Raw genomic sequence first — 12,938 nt, forward strand, 5'->3', positions numbered from 1 at the left:
CACACACACACACACACACACACACACACACACACACACACACACACGAGGCTCTGATCTGACCCAGGCCCGAGTCTGCCCCAACAGCCACCAGGACTGAAGCTTAGATGGGCTTCACTCCAGTCAGACTCCTGGCCTGCACAACAGTGAGGAACAAATAATTAGAGCCAGAAGGATGACCTAGCCCTTGCCCAGGGCCCCTCCCTCCACCTCCTGGATTAACCCACGGCCATCCCAGTACAAATACCCCACACGCAACAAAACTATAGCCCTACCCCAACAAAGCATCTCAGGTTGCCCACCCCCAATATCCCATGCTAGAGCTTTGGGCATACAGACACCCCTTAACTCTGAACTAAGACCCCCACACCAATCTGCTTAACGCTCCCCAGAAGTTTTATCCATGAAATGGTAAATAAAATTCGATCATCTAGATCAACAATCAGCTATGAAAGTGTAAGGGAATGATAGAAGGAGAGGGGCAGAAAGGGAGCAGTGACAGTAGAGAGTGAGGGAAATGACTGATAAAGTTAACATATGGATAAGTATACAATCAAGAGAAACTTGCCCGTTCATTCAATACATATTTATGGAGCATCTACTTTTTGCTGGTCACTGAGCTGGGCCCTGGAGCACAGCAAGAAATAGGAAGGCTTGGCCTCTGCCTCCCAGAGCTGAGATGCTCAGGCCTATTGTTTATCAGGATCACCCAGAGAGCTGTTTTAAAATCTTTCCTGGGTCCCATCCTGGAACTCCTAAGAGAATCTCCTGAGCAGGGTCCAGGAATCTGCATTTTAAGATTTCTTTGAGAGATGGATGCAACCAGTGTACAGACCGACACTTGGACATGGAAGATTATTAAACAATAGCAAAGTCCTATAAATATTATGATATGCGGGAGATATGCTGTGAGTTATGAGAACCTGGAGGAGGGATTACACAGAAATACAGAGAAGTAGAATATAGATGAGCCAGAAGCTCAGGGCTGAAAAGAACCCTGGAGTTCATTTCATTCAATCTTTCAGATCAGCAACTGAGGCCCAGAAAAAAAAGACAAAGTGAGATGATAACCATTACAGACATATGCATACACTGTCAGCTGCTAAAGATCTATAGAGACGGAAGTTTGAGATGGATGGTAGATACACAGAAGGTAAAACAGGGTAGATGATAAAGAGATAATCAACAGTTGGGTAAATAGGAATTATTGTTAAGAAGAAGATAGAGTTAATAAAAAATAGGAAATATAAATTAACCAGCTTTGCAGAGGCAGTTTAATGAAAGCAGACAGAAGTACATGGCTAGATATAAAATAGCTCTCTGTGAGAGATGAATATAGATATTGACGGTAGAAGTAGATGGCAGGGGGCTGATGGGAGTGACTGATGCTTGACAAATAGCTGATAGCTAGAAATGACAGGTCAGCCTGCCTGGCAAATACAGAGAGATAAATAGATAATTAGTTAGTTATATAGCCTAGGTCTTAATGATAGTTACGGGAGGGACAGAAAGACAGCTCTGGTGATGAAAAAGACTGAATTAAGAGTCAGGAATTCCAGGTTTGGATCTTATTATAACACTAATTTGACATATTACTTTCAACAAAAGGAAGGGAAGCACTGGGGATGAGAATTAATCTTACTTGAGTTCATATTAGGTGCCTTTAATCCTTAAACAACCTATTTTATGGATGAGGAAAACAGAACTCAGAGAGGTTGAGTAACTGGCCCAAGGTCACACAGTCAGTTAGCAGAGAGGCAGATACTGAAATCCCATCTGCCTGCACGGGGTGCTCTGCCTAATTCATCTCTCCATCTCAAAGGCCTCACCTGGAAAGACAGGACTCTACAAGGAGGTTTCTCAGGCTTAAATCTCCCACAGTTCTATTATTTTGTTTGTTTGTTTCATATGCTTAACCAGCTCATTTATAGATGGAACAAGATGTGCCATGCATTTTGATCGTTAGTGAAGCTGGGTACATTTTATTTTCTATCCGGTTTTGTTTTAAATATATGTTTAAGCACCTTATAATAAAAATGAAAGAGAAAATCATTGGGTTTACTAACTGGCATTGTTAGGAGCAAATATTAACAGGCCGGTAGGTTCAGTTGAAAGAAAGTCAATTAAAAATGCTCTGGCTGAGCTAAAAAATTGAAAGTTTAAAAACAATGACATTATCTCAACAAGTGTTAATCTGTGGGTGGTGAGCTTATAAACCGTTTTGTTTTCTTACACTTCTGCAATTAAAATTTAATAACTAATACTTTTAAAATGAAGTTAACTATAAATACCATTCTTAAATTGACACTTGTTTTAAACAACAATTTTAAAACACTGTTTGCCAAGAGGGAAAAGGGGGTATTATTTTATTAACTTCTTTTTTAAAAAACATATCTTTCTTTAAAACGTTTTAAAAATTAAGTCCGTTGTTTTGTAAGCTTTATCTCTGCAGTTAGAACAGCCCAGCTAGCAAATCTGAAAAAGCCCGGGTCCTGCCGCGGAGATGGGAGCAAGGCATTGATGAAATAGGGCATCAGACAGACAGGACAATAGATAAACCAAAATGCGACGTGAGCGGCAAAGAGTGAGGTCGGGGCTGCAGGATGCTGGGGACGAAGTTTGGGTTTGGACTCCCTCACGACGCCTTCCATCTATCCTCACTGCTACCCGGGAGACCCCAGGCTGCACACACACCCCACCCCCACCTCCAGCCGGACGCCTTCTCACTGTCCAGGACTAGGGTGGAGGGCGGCGGTGTAAGAGGGGCGAGGCGAGCAGAAGGGGGATTGGAAGATGAAATGCTGGCGGGCGAGAGCTGCTGGGCCGCGCCAGCCGACCTCTCTCTTTGCAAATCTGGGCGCTGTCAGGGACAGAAGGGAGTTAAGGTCTCCCGAAGCCCATTCAGATACTGAAATCCGCCTCCAGGGCAGCAGCCAGCCACCCCCGCACGTTGGACTCCAGGCGGACTAAGAGCTTAGCGGTGCTTCCAGACAGCATTTATTTATGGCAAAGTCTTTACTTACAATAAACCCAAATCTGCCTCCCTATAATTCCCTTCTAGTTCTTTAAATTTTTTTTCTAATTATCAATTACAAAAATACTACGTGGTGATTGTAATTTCACCCAGTTCAAACCCCTTCAACTCCATTGCAGTTTATTCCCTCCCCAACGCAACAGCCCTTCAAGTGATTGGAGACAGGTCCTGAGCACCAGAATCTGCTTTCCCACCGTTCCCAGGCCCCGCCAACGCCCGCGCACACACGCCACAGTTTCAGAGCCCTGCCAGCCGGACTGGGCAGAGATCAGTGCCCCCCTTGGACCCCCAGCAGGGCTGCGCGCTCCCGCCTAATCCCTCTGCTCCTGATGTTTATAGCCTGAGGACACGTGGGCTTTCTCCCCACAGCACACCCGCTGGGGGACAGCGAGGCCTCCGCCGCTTTGCCCCTGCACAGCAGCGAAGCCAGCGCAAGACAGGCCTGGGCACCCCACGCAATCCTGAGCGCCCCCGGAACAGTGGCGGAAGAAGGGCTGCAGTAACCGCAGGGCTGAGACGGCGCCAGAGGGCCCGGGTGGGCGCGGAGTGACCGCGGCTTGGGCGCTCAGCGCTCGGCCGGCTCCCGAGGCCGCCAGCCGCCTTCTGGCAACTGGCATCTCCTATGGGCTATGGGAGTGGGGTCGGGATAAGGTTTGATCCCAACCTCCCGGTGGGTCCTTAGTGCTTAATAAAAGTCCTGTGGCCTCTTCGAAGCTGCATACAGTCGGAGGGAAGACAGGCGTGACGGGGTCGCCGCAGGGGTAGCGGGAGAAGCTGGGGAAGGCTGGGGGCGAGGCCGGCCGCTCCGGCCCCCCCTCCACCCGGCCCCCGGCGCAGCGCGGATCATTACCTGCGTCTCGGAGAGGCTGAGGCTGCCGGCCAGCTGCTTCCGCTCGGCGCCCACCACGTAGTGGTTCTTCTCGAAGGCACGCTCCAGTCGCAGAAGCTGCGAGGGCGAGAAGGCCGTGCGGATCCGCTTGGGCTTGCGCGCGAAGGGGCCGTGCAGAAGCAGCCCGTCCTGGGGCACGTCGCTCGCTGCGGCCGCGCCGCCGACGGCAACACACGCAGATACAGACAGAGAGAAGGGCGCCGTGAGCCGCAGTCCGGCCAACGGGCCGCCCGCGGGAGCCGGCCAAGCTACTCATCGCACCGCGCTCTCGCACACGCCCCGGAGTGCTCCGATGCCCTCTCCAACCCTTGACACACGCACTTCTCTTTCTCTTTTGCCGCCCCTTCTGTAAGTCCACTCCCTTTCCCAACACCTCCCGGCTGAGGGGGCCTCGCAGAATCGCAGCGCTGCAGATCACTGTTAGGCCAGGAGGTGGGCCCAGGCCTGGTGAGGCCCAAATCCACAGTGCCTGGAGCAACCTAAGAGGCCAAGGAGTGGGAAGCTCTTTTTGTCGGCTTGCCCCGTCATGTCTCCCTCAAAGTGGACCAAGAGCAGAGACGGGGCTGGGTGTCAGGGCAGTGGTAAGGGGAACAGCCAGGTTGTTAGGCATCCCCCTACCAAATACAGATTCAAGAACTGGAGGGTATCCCAGGAACTCTCCCTTCACACCTGCTTAAGCCAGCCTTGCAACTAAATGCTCAGGCTACTAGCCCATAGAAAATTCCTTCCAACAAGCCAAGGCTCTGCCTTGCAAGTGGTAAAAATAGGCTAGGGGCTAAGTCAACATCCAGGCAGCACCTGGAGGTCTAAAGTTAGGTTTCTTCTTCCCGGCTTTCCCACCTTTCTCCCGTCAGGCCTTCAGGTAACATCCTCTTCCCACAGGAGACTTACTGCTCTCTGGTGGAAAAAGGCCTTGCTTCATCCCTGAATAATCCGCGGCTGAAGAAACATGTGTATAAATATCTAGACGTCATTTTTCTCTCTAATACATATAGATATATTGGTTTCTGCATGGGCGTGTGTAAATACATGCTCCAGCCTCCCTACTGTCTTCTTCTCCTATCTACCATACAGGATTTTCAAAGAGTGCAACTGTCCCTTGGCAAATGTTGGCCATCATGGGGACTCAGCTCGTACATGCAGGGGGAGGGGCTGACACTGGGCTGGATGGGGCTGAGGTGGTGGGGTCAGGAACTACAAAAGTGAAACTAGCTTCCACCCACAGCCCCAGTCTCAGTGAACCCCCCACTAGGCCTTCACACCACCTCTGGCTTGGTTGCACATGCCAACAAGACTGGAAACAGGTCCTGACATCATCCACGGAGCCTCATGTAGTGGCACATAACAGTACCCTGACCCACCAACAATGCAGAGAACTAGATGAAATGTTTTGACAGTTAGTTGTTGAGATTGACTGATCCAATTAATTTCTTCAGAAACGGCCACTTGTTTGACTCAATTTGATTTGTTGTTTCATTTTTTAAGACAATTGTTTGGATAATTCGGTTGAGATCTCCCATCTCTGGAAATATCTCTGTAAGTGAAGCAAGGGCACATAATTGAGATACTATGGCTAAAACTCTCCAGGTAACTGTTCATATCCCTCTGCTGGTGGAAACTGCCGGACATGACTTTCTCCACGTCCATGGGCTTTGGACACCTACACAGGCAAACTTTATTGTTGGGGTTTTCTGTGGAACAGCATTGCCTAGGAATGAGGGGCTAGTGCCTGGGGGGAGACAGAGTTGCCTGAGAGGGAGAAGCCACTAACTTCCAGTCACCTTATCCATTTCAAGTGGCTGGATCTGTGCTGCTGTAAAAGTGAGTGGGATCACATCATAGGAAGATGGAAGGAGGACACCCTGCCCATTGGGCCCTTCAAGGTGGGGGCAGATCCAGGGCTCTCAGGCCTGACAGAAGGAAGAGAAGTTTAGCTTGTGGTGGTGGAGGGGACAGATGACCAGGGGAGGTGGTCTGGCAGAGAGGGGTAAGAGGGAGAGAAAGGAGAAGAATGATCCAGTTGGGAATAAGAAGGATTAAGGCCTCAAGTGAGGGCCAGTGTGATAGGCCAGAGATAGAGAGGTGGGTGGGAAGCAAACACTTCTTCCTGATGTTAAAATAAATTGCCTCAAAAAAACAGCAGCATTCTGAGCTCAAGTCAAATACCAACAGTGGTTTCCTCTGGACAAATGAGCTGAAGAGGGAGAGAAAGCCCACCCCTGTGACAGCAGGGTTTGGCCTCAGCAGCGTGACTGGCCCAGATTGGTCAGAAGTGAAGTGGCAGCATGGAGAGACCGGGGAGTTATGAGTGAATGGGATGCAGAAGTGTGAAGAGTAGTGTGGGGCTGAGAAAGCAGGACTGCAGCCTGCCTCAGTGTGTGTGATTTGATGGCTATTTTGTAATTTCGTGGTGTGTGTTGGTCACTTGTGTGGTAGAGTTCTCTATGTTTGTCTTTATAAACCCAAAGTGGAGGATGGAAGCAACAAGCTCCTCCTGACATACACGTCTCTTTGCTTCAAGTCAGGCTATTTTAGGGGAAAGGTAGGTTGCTTGAGGTCTCCGTCCACTAGAGAGAGAATAGCCCCAGTTCACTGTAATGCCCTGAAGGGACAGAGAGCATGTATCCTGTAGTCTGTGTTGCATGTGCAGAAACACAGGGGTCCTTCTGACCCAACCAAGAAGAAGCAGAGGCCAGAAAAAAGTATTCAAGATGTTGATTAGTGATGACAGATTTGATTTCAAAAGAATCAGGGCTCTTTCCTGTAAGGAAGAGTATGTTTAGTACAAAACTGAGAAACTCACCAATAGCTGCATGTTTGTGTAAGAACTAGGGTGGTGCCTATGAGCCTGGGCCACTCTCACTCTGACCTATGGAGAGGGGCCCTCAAACGTCCCTACCAAGGCTTCAGTTTCCCTTAATTGGATCACAAGGGCAGAACAAGCTTGGGACTGGGTTGTGGTGTGGCCTGTTTAGATGCAGTAATTCTGGGCTCTGAGAGTGGGCTGTCAGTTTCAGACAAGGACAGGTGGAAAAGTGGAAAGGGGCTGGCTTAGTCTTCCCTGGAGCTAGTAACTGTACCCCACCCGCCCCGTTTTCCTCCAGCCTTCTCTGCGGGCCCCTTTAAGGCACTGGCTGGGACCTAGCAACGGAGGTTCCCAGGAGTGAGGCGGCAGGAGGTGGGAGCTAGGGATTCGAAGGCCCGGGGCTCGAGCTCCAGCTGCCTCCTGGAGAGGCCGAGGCAGACTGGGGGCTCTGGGCCGGATGGCGGGGCGGAGGGGCCTGGGGCTACGAGACGGAGAGGCCCGCACGGCAACGGAGATAACCTCTTTCCCCCTCCTCCGGCCGGAACAAAGGCGCCCTTTGAAGCACCGGCCCATTACCACCACCAGTCCCAGCGGGCCTTGTCTCCCACGGCCCCCTCCCGACGCTGCTCCTCGGCCTGGAAAGTTCCTGCTGTCCGGGGGAAATAGCACCGAAGTGCGGCTAACTCGTCGTCTCCACCAGCTCCTCCCCTTCAGGTCTCGAAAGCCACCCCCGTCTTCGGCGTCCCGCCGCCTGGTCCCGACCATCCCGCGCTGGCTTTTCCTCTCCCACCGCCTCGCTCAGCGGAGAAGCCGCTTCCCTGCGCGCCGGGACCGCGCTGCTGGAGAGCGCTGCGCACTGAGCGCAGACGTGTTCCTTTTCGTTCGTGTAGGGTTTCGCTTCTTGCATTAAAACGGGGCTGAAATGAGCATCGCAGAGACCCGGTTCTCTAGAAAACGCGGCGCCGGAGGGTCTGAAATGGCTCGGCTCGTAGCCCCGAGGGCCCGCGGGATCGCAGGACTCAAGGGTGCCCGGGCCGCAGGGGTCTGCCCCGACGATGACCGGCCCTGAAGCCAAAACTTCTTAGGATTCGAAAAGTCCTTCAGTGCCCAACGGATTCCGTGTTCAACAATGCGACCACATTTGGCTCCATCTCCGCGTCCAGACACAGTTCTTGGGAGAAAAATGCAACCGTTTTTGCAACTCGACAACGTGCCCGCCGGGACTGACGGCTCAGGGAGAGGCGGCAAATTCCGAGAGGGTTTTGCGGAGGATTTATTCGGCCTCGTCTGACTGGGGATGCTCAGAGCTGGAGCCGGATCTCTCGCAAGGCGCCCCCGACGCTTGGCGCCCCCGGCCCTCGCACGCTAAGCCCGCGCGGGCGAGGCCAGAGGCGGGAAAGGTAGCGCGGAGGGCGTGGAGCGCCGGGTCCAAAGCCGAGGGCGTCGCCGGGAGGCCATCTCCGAGTGAGCAGAGACCACAGGTGTCAGGACCAGCTCTGCCCTCTTCTCCGAGCCCCTGTCTCTGTACTAGCCTCTTAAACTCTGGTCCCTCCGCCGCCCCGGGCCCGAAGGTTCACAAACAGCCGCGACTCTCAAATTGGCCCGCGGTCGTGAGGTTTAGAGACCCAGGCCGGGGACCCAGTCCATGGAGGACCGAAGTGGTTTGCTCAATTTTAAACAATACTTCATTTTACCAGTAAACATATATTTTAATTGACAGGTTTCTTTCCCATAGCGGCTGACACCATAGGCTTCTCCCTCCCCGCCCAATGATTTGGGCAAATCTTTGAAATCCCCTGGGCAGACAAAACTGCCCACAAAGATTCTTGCTCAAATAATTACATTATCTTATTTTGTGGGATCTGTTGGGTCAGTATCCTTTGACCAGATGGGACTGAGAAAACTGTCTGACAAATCGGGGCCCGGGAAAGCGGCTTTCCGTGAAAACAGTTAAGCAGCTATAGCGAAAGCTTCAAGAGATCATTTTTCTTCTGTTAGCTAGATAATTGTACCCAATATCCAGTTTATTTTGACTGTGTACACCCAGTTTACCCTCGGATTAGCTCCAGGAGCCAAAGCTCTAGCCACATCCTTTTCATTTGTTTTGCTAAAATCAGGGTTACCTAGCTCTGAGTCATGGAACCTCATAAGACTGAGGTCCGGTCTACACTAACAAAATAAAACCAGAAACTAAACCAATTACTGCACAAATTAAGGACACTCAAAAAAAAAAAAAAAAGAAGAAGAAGAAGAAAGAAAAGAAAAACTCCAACAAATTCAAAGAAGCAAACGAACTCCAACTAATGGAACTCTTTCTTTTGGGAAAGTCAGATCATTGAAACCTGTGTCTCTGTGTGTGTGTGTGTGTGTGTGTGTGTGTGAGAGAGAGAGAGAGAGAGAGAGAGAGAGAGAGAGAGAGAGACCGAGACCAGTGGGGGATCTTCTTTAGCAAACCCACTGCCCAGTGCAGACTAGGGGGCTCGGGCTGTCTAGGACCTTAAAAGCCCTCTGCCCCCGCCCCCTGCCTGGGAGGATTGCTGTTGGTCCCCCAGCAGCCGGTGGGTTCCCGGAGTCGGCGAGCGGCGGAGGAAGCCAGTTTGCTATTTCAAACCTTCCCACCCTAGGTCCGAGAAGCACGTGTGACTTGAAGAAGTCGGGTCGAGGTTGCTGACAAACATCCCAAGACAGCAGAGCACTCACCACTGAACATTAACTCTCCAGTTTGCCCTCCCCTCTGCCCCTTCTTCCCACAGACCCGGGGCACGCAGGTGGACTTTCCCCTGCCTCCAAGCGCCGGTGAAGGCGGATCCCTGGGAGTTGGTGGTGGAAATGCGAAGCATGGTCCCAGGTCCAGCTGGGTCGCAGGCAGGGCGGCGGGCGCTGCGCTCTCTGGGATGGGACTGGCTCAGCCAGGAGAGATTAAGGCAGGCCGCAGAGAGGACCAGGAGAGGCTCCAAGGATGAGCCCGGGCTTGGCGTCCGGACCGGCATCGTTCTTGGGAAAGCCTAGAGGTCCCAACCTGGTTCTTTGGGAGGGAAGCCAACGCGGCAGAAGCGCGGATGGATCTGGCGTGGCTCGTCCCTGCTTAAGAATCGGCCTTTGCAGACCCGCAGCCTCATCGGCAACAACTTCTGAACGGCCCCGCACGCCCCCGAGCCTCCCCGCGCCACCTCAGCACGGGCGCCGGCCGGCCGCCGAGGCGCGCACAACGTGGGCACTCACCCTGAAAGCGGTGGCCGAAGAAGCGGTTTCGCAGCACCCAGGGATAGAAGTGCAGAGGGTCCCGGTGCTGGGCGCCGAAGAAGGAGTGCGGGGGCTGCAGCGGGGAGGCGCCCAGCTGGTGCGCCGGGTGCACGGTCAGCGCAGGGTGGTTCATGGCCTCGGGGAACACGAGCTCGGGCCCGCCGTAGAGCGAGCGGCCGGCGCCCGCGGCGGCGGGGAAGCCGCTCACGAAGGCCGCTTCGGCCGCGCCGGGGTGAGGGTAATTGAGCGCCGTGGGCCGGAGCGGCTCCTCCGAGGCGGCCGCCGCCAGGGGATGGGAGCCTGCACCCCCGCCGCCAGTGCCCCCGCCGGTGCCGCCGTCCTTGGCCACCAAAGACTCGATGGTAAAGCCGCGCTTGGCTGTGGGCTGGAACATGGTCGCGGCCGCCAGAGCCGAGCGAGGCAGCCGGGCGCTGGGGAGCGCTCCGCGTCCTGGCGCCGCCGCCGTGCGGGGTGTGCACCCAGCCAGGCACATGCACACACACCAGCACCCCTCACCTCCCCCGCCCGCCCGCCCGCGCTCAGCCCCTGCCCACGAGCCAGGCGCGGAGCGGCGAGGGGTGTGCGAGCCAGTGAACGGAGAGTCGGGCCACGGCGCGCAGCTAGGCTCGCCGGCCTCTGCGGCCGAGCGGGCAGCTCCCGGCGCCTGCACTGGCGCGGGCTCCGTGCGATGCTGCGAGCTGCCTCTACGGCCTGGGGGCTGAGCCCGGCCCCCTCCCTCCCGAGTCCAGCCAGGACCGACCCCCGCCCCCGGTCCTCCCAGCACTGTCCAGCCCTGGCTCGGCCACCGCGATGCGAGGCGAGAGTTAGCGGGCACCTGCCCCGAGCCCGCCCATTGGCCGCGGCTCACCTGCCCCAAGGTGGGGGGCGGGGCGGGGCGGGGCGAGGGACAGCGGGTGGGGACGGAGCAAGCAGTCGGAGGCAAAAACCGGACTGGAGCTTGTGCGGGGCGATCTAGGCCTCCTCCCCATCTCGCGTCTTCTCGCATCTCCGCCCTTTAGCAGAGTCTGGCTGCCGCCGCAACCGTCTCAACCCACGCGGGAGCCGAAGGTGGCGTATAAGGGGCCTGGGGCTTGGGAGAAACTCCAACCCCAGTCCCCAGTGTGTAAATCAGTTGAACCCTCTCCAGTTCGTCCCGGGGTGTCGTTTCAGTTCTCAGATAACTTGGATCCGAGTGGAATGTGGGTGTTTGGAGTCCAACAAATAGGTTCTCCCGAGAACCAGCTCCCTGCTCCCCTGGCCTCCAGGACCCTCAGGATCACCCACCATCCGTCTCCTGGGCCGCAGTCTGAAGCCGCGGCCTTGGTCGTGAGGTTTCGCGTTTTCTGGGTGTTATGGGTGACAGCTCCGGAAAGGCGTCGCGCAATTCTTTTCACAAGGGCCCCCCGGGCCAGGGACAGCGCTGGAGGAGATAGCGGAGCGGTCCCCCTGCAGTCATCAAGCTGCAGTTCTCAGGGCATGGAAGGAGCTCCTTGGCCCAGCCACAGACACCGCGGCCGGCTCGCACCGGGACGCAGGGCGATCTGCTTTCCTCCTCTTCTCCGGTCGTGGGGCTCAGGTGCAGGTGGGCCAGGCCAGGCTGGGGCCTTGAAGACACTGTCTTAAATTGGAGGTGGCCGAGCAGTCTAAAGCCATCCCCAAGAAGACATACCGGCTGTCCCGGGAACATAGCGGCCGCCTGGCCTCCCCCGACCCCCACCTTCCCCCCCGCGCCCGCGGAGCAGCGGACTACTCCAGCCAGTTTCCATTTCGTGCACTAATTCTCCGGGGATAAGAGGGCAGTTGGGAAGGAGAACCAATACTCAGAAAACTTTTTCATCCGGGCCTTCCAGGCCGCAGGAAAACACCGCATTCAGGCCTAGGAAGGCGTTAGGCGGTGATAGGGAGGCTGGGACGCGGACCCTGACAGCGCACTACGAGAAGGGGACTGCAGGCCGATCCGCTTCCTCGCTGGTGCCCGGGTCAGTCAGAGCGGCCTGACCGCGGCCTGGGTGCGTGGATCCGGGCCAGGACTCCCGGCGCCCCGAGGCCAGGAGGTCCTCGTTCCGCGAGACTCTACAAGAACTCCAGGCCGGGTCTTGGGAGTGGCCCGCCTGAGCGCCCGGAGCCCCGGCCCAGGAGAGCGCTCCGGGCGCCCTTGTTGCCACAAAGCGGGTTAAAGTCTATTTTCCAGTCGACTGCTCCGAAAAGCCCCCGCGCCGAAACCGTTCCGGCCCCCTTGGGCTAGGTAGGGAGGGGACAGCGAGGGGGTGGGGGTGAGACTGCCGCACCCTGCAGCCGTTCGCGACCTGAGCAGACCCGGGCCGAGCACCTCGGAGGCGCCCCAGAAACGCCTGAGGAAGGAATCATTAAGGAATTCGTGGCGAGCGCCTGTGTCTCTTTTGCTGGCCTCTCTGGATCTCTCTGGCTCACTGTGCTGGTCTCTCCCTCTCTCCCGTTCCCGTCTCAGGCTCTCTGTCACTTTACCCCTTTCCTGCTTCCCAACCGTCACCCCCCCTTTCCTCTATTTCTCCCCCCTCTCCCTTTGCCCCATCCTCAGTCCTAGATAAGGAGAAGCTCCCCAGAGTGGGAACAGGGACCTAACCAGGCCATATCGCTGGGGTGGCGAGCGTGCGGAGCTGGGCAAAGACATAGAGCGAGATTTTCGTTCTATATGGAAGGAGACAACGGGGATTTTGTTGGATAAGCAAGGTCCCCACAGGCGCGCGGGTTTAGTTGGATAAGTATTGCCTGGGCCTGTGCTCTGGTGGCGACAGACCGAGTGCTTGGGCCTGTGACCCAGAAGACAGGAGCCAGATCTAGTTAAACTCGGCTCCAGGGCCTTGTGCCCCTAGTGGGAGGTGAACCTCACCTGTCTAGCTGCAGGCCCCCACCTCCTACCCCACCTCGAGGCTGGACATTGACTCACTAAATTGGGCAGGTAGAGGAGCTTGGAATCTCCTGGGCCA

At 55.4% G+C, this 12,938-nt stretch overlaps 1 protein-coding gene across 2 annotated transcripts in view; it reads right to left on the reverse strand.

Annotated features, from left to right (window-relative positions):
• EMX1 (empty spiracles homeobox 1) overlaps window positions 1–10,836 on the reverse strand; it is a 16,179-nt gene extending 5,343 nt beyond the window's left edge. The window contains exons 1-2 of one of the 2 annotated variants that reach the window (XM_029232182.1): window positions 9,952–10,836; window positions 3,885–4,069 (exon numbers count right to left, since the gene is read on the reverse strand). In XM_029232182.1, coding sequence (XP_029088015.1) covers window positions 3,885–4,069; window positions 9,952–10,465 — 699 coding nt within the window. In that variant the 5' untranslated portion in view covers window positions 10,466–10,836. Of the gene's footprint in view, window positions 1–3,884; window positions 4,070–9,947 lie in introns of both variants that reach the window. The other variant, XM_029232183.1, reaches the window with a different exon arrangement.
• Window positions 10,837–12,938: the final 2,102 nt, after the last annotated feature.

This window comes from Monodon monoceros, unplaced genomic scaffold (assembly GCF_005190385.1).
Source record: "Monodon monoceros isolate NGI ecotype Baffin Bay Population unplaced genomic scaffold, NGI_Narwhal_1 Super_Scaffold_19, whole genome shotgun sequence".
Taxonomy (NCBI): domain Eukaryota; kingdom Metazoa; phylum Chordata; class Mammalia; order Artiodactyla; family Monodontidae; genus Monodon; species Monodon monoceros.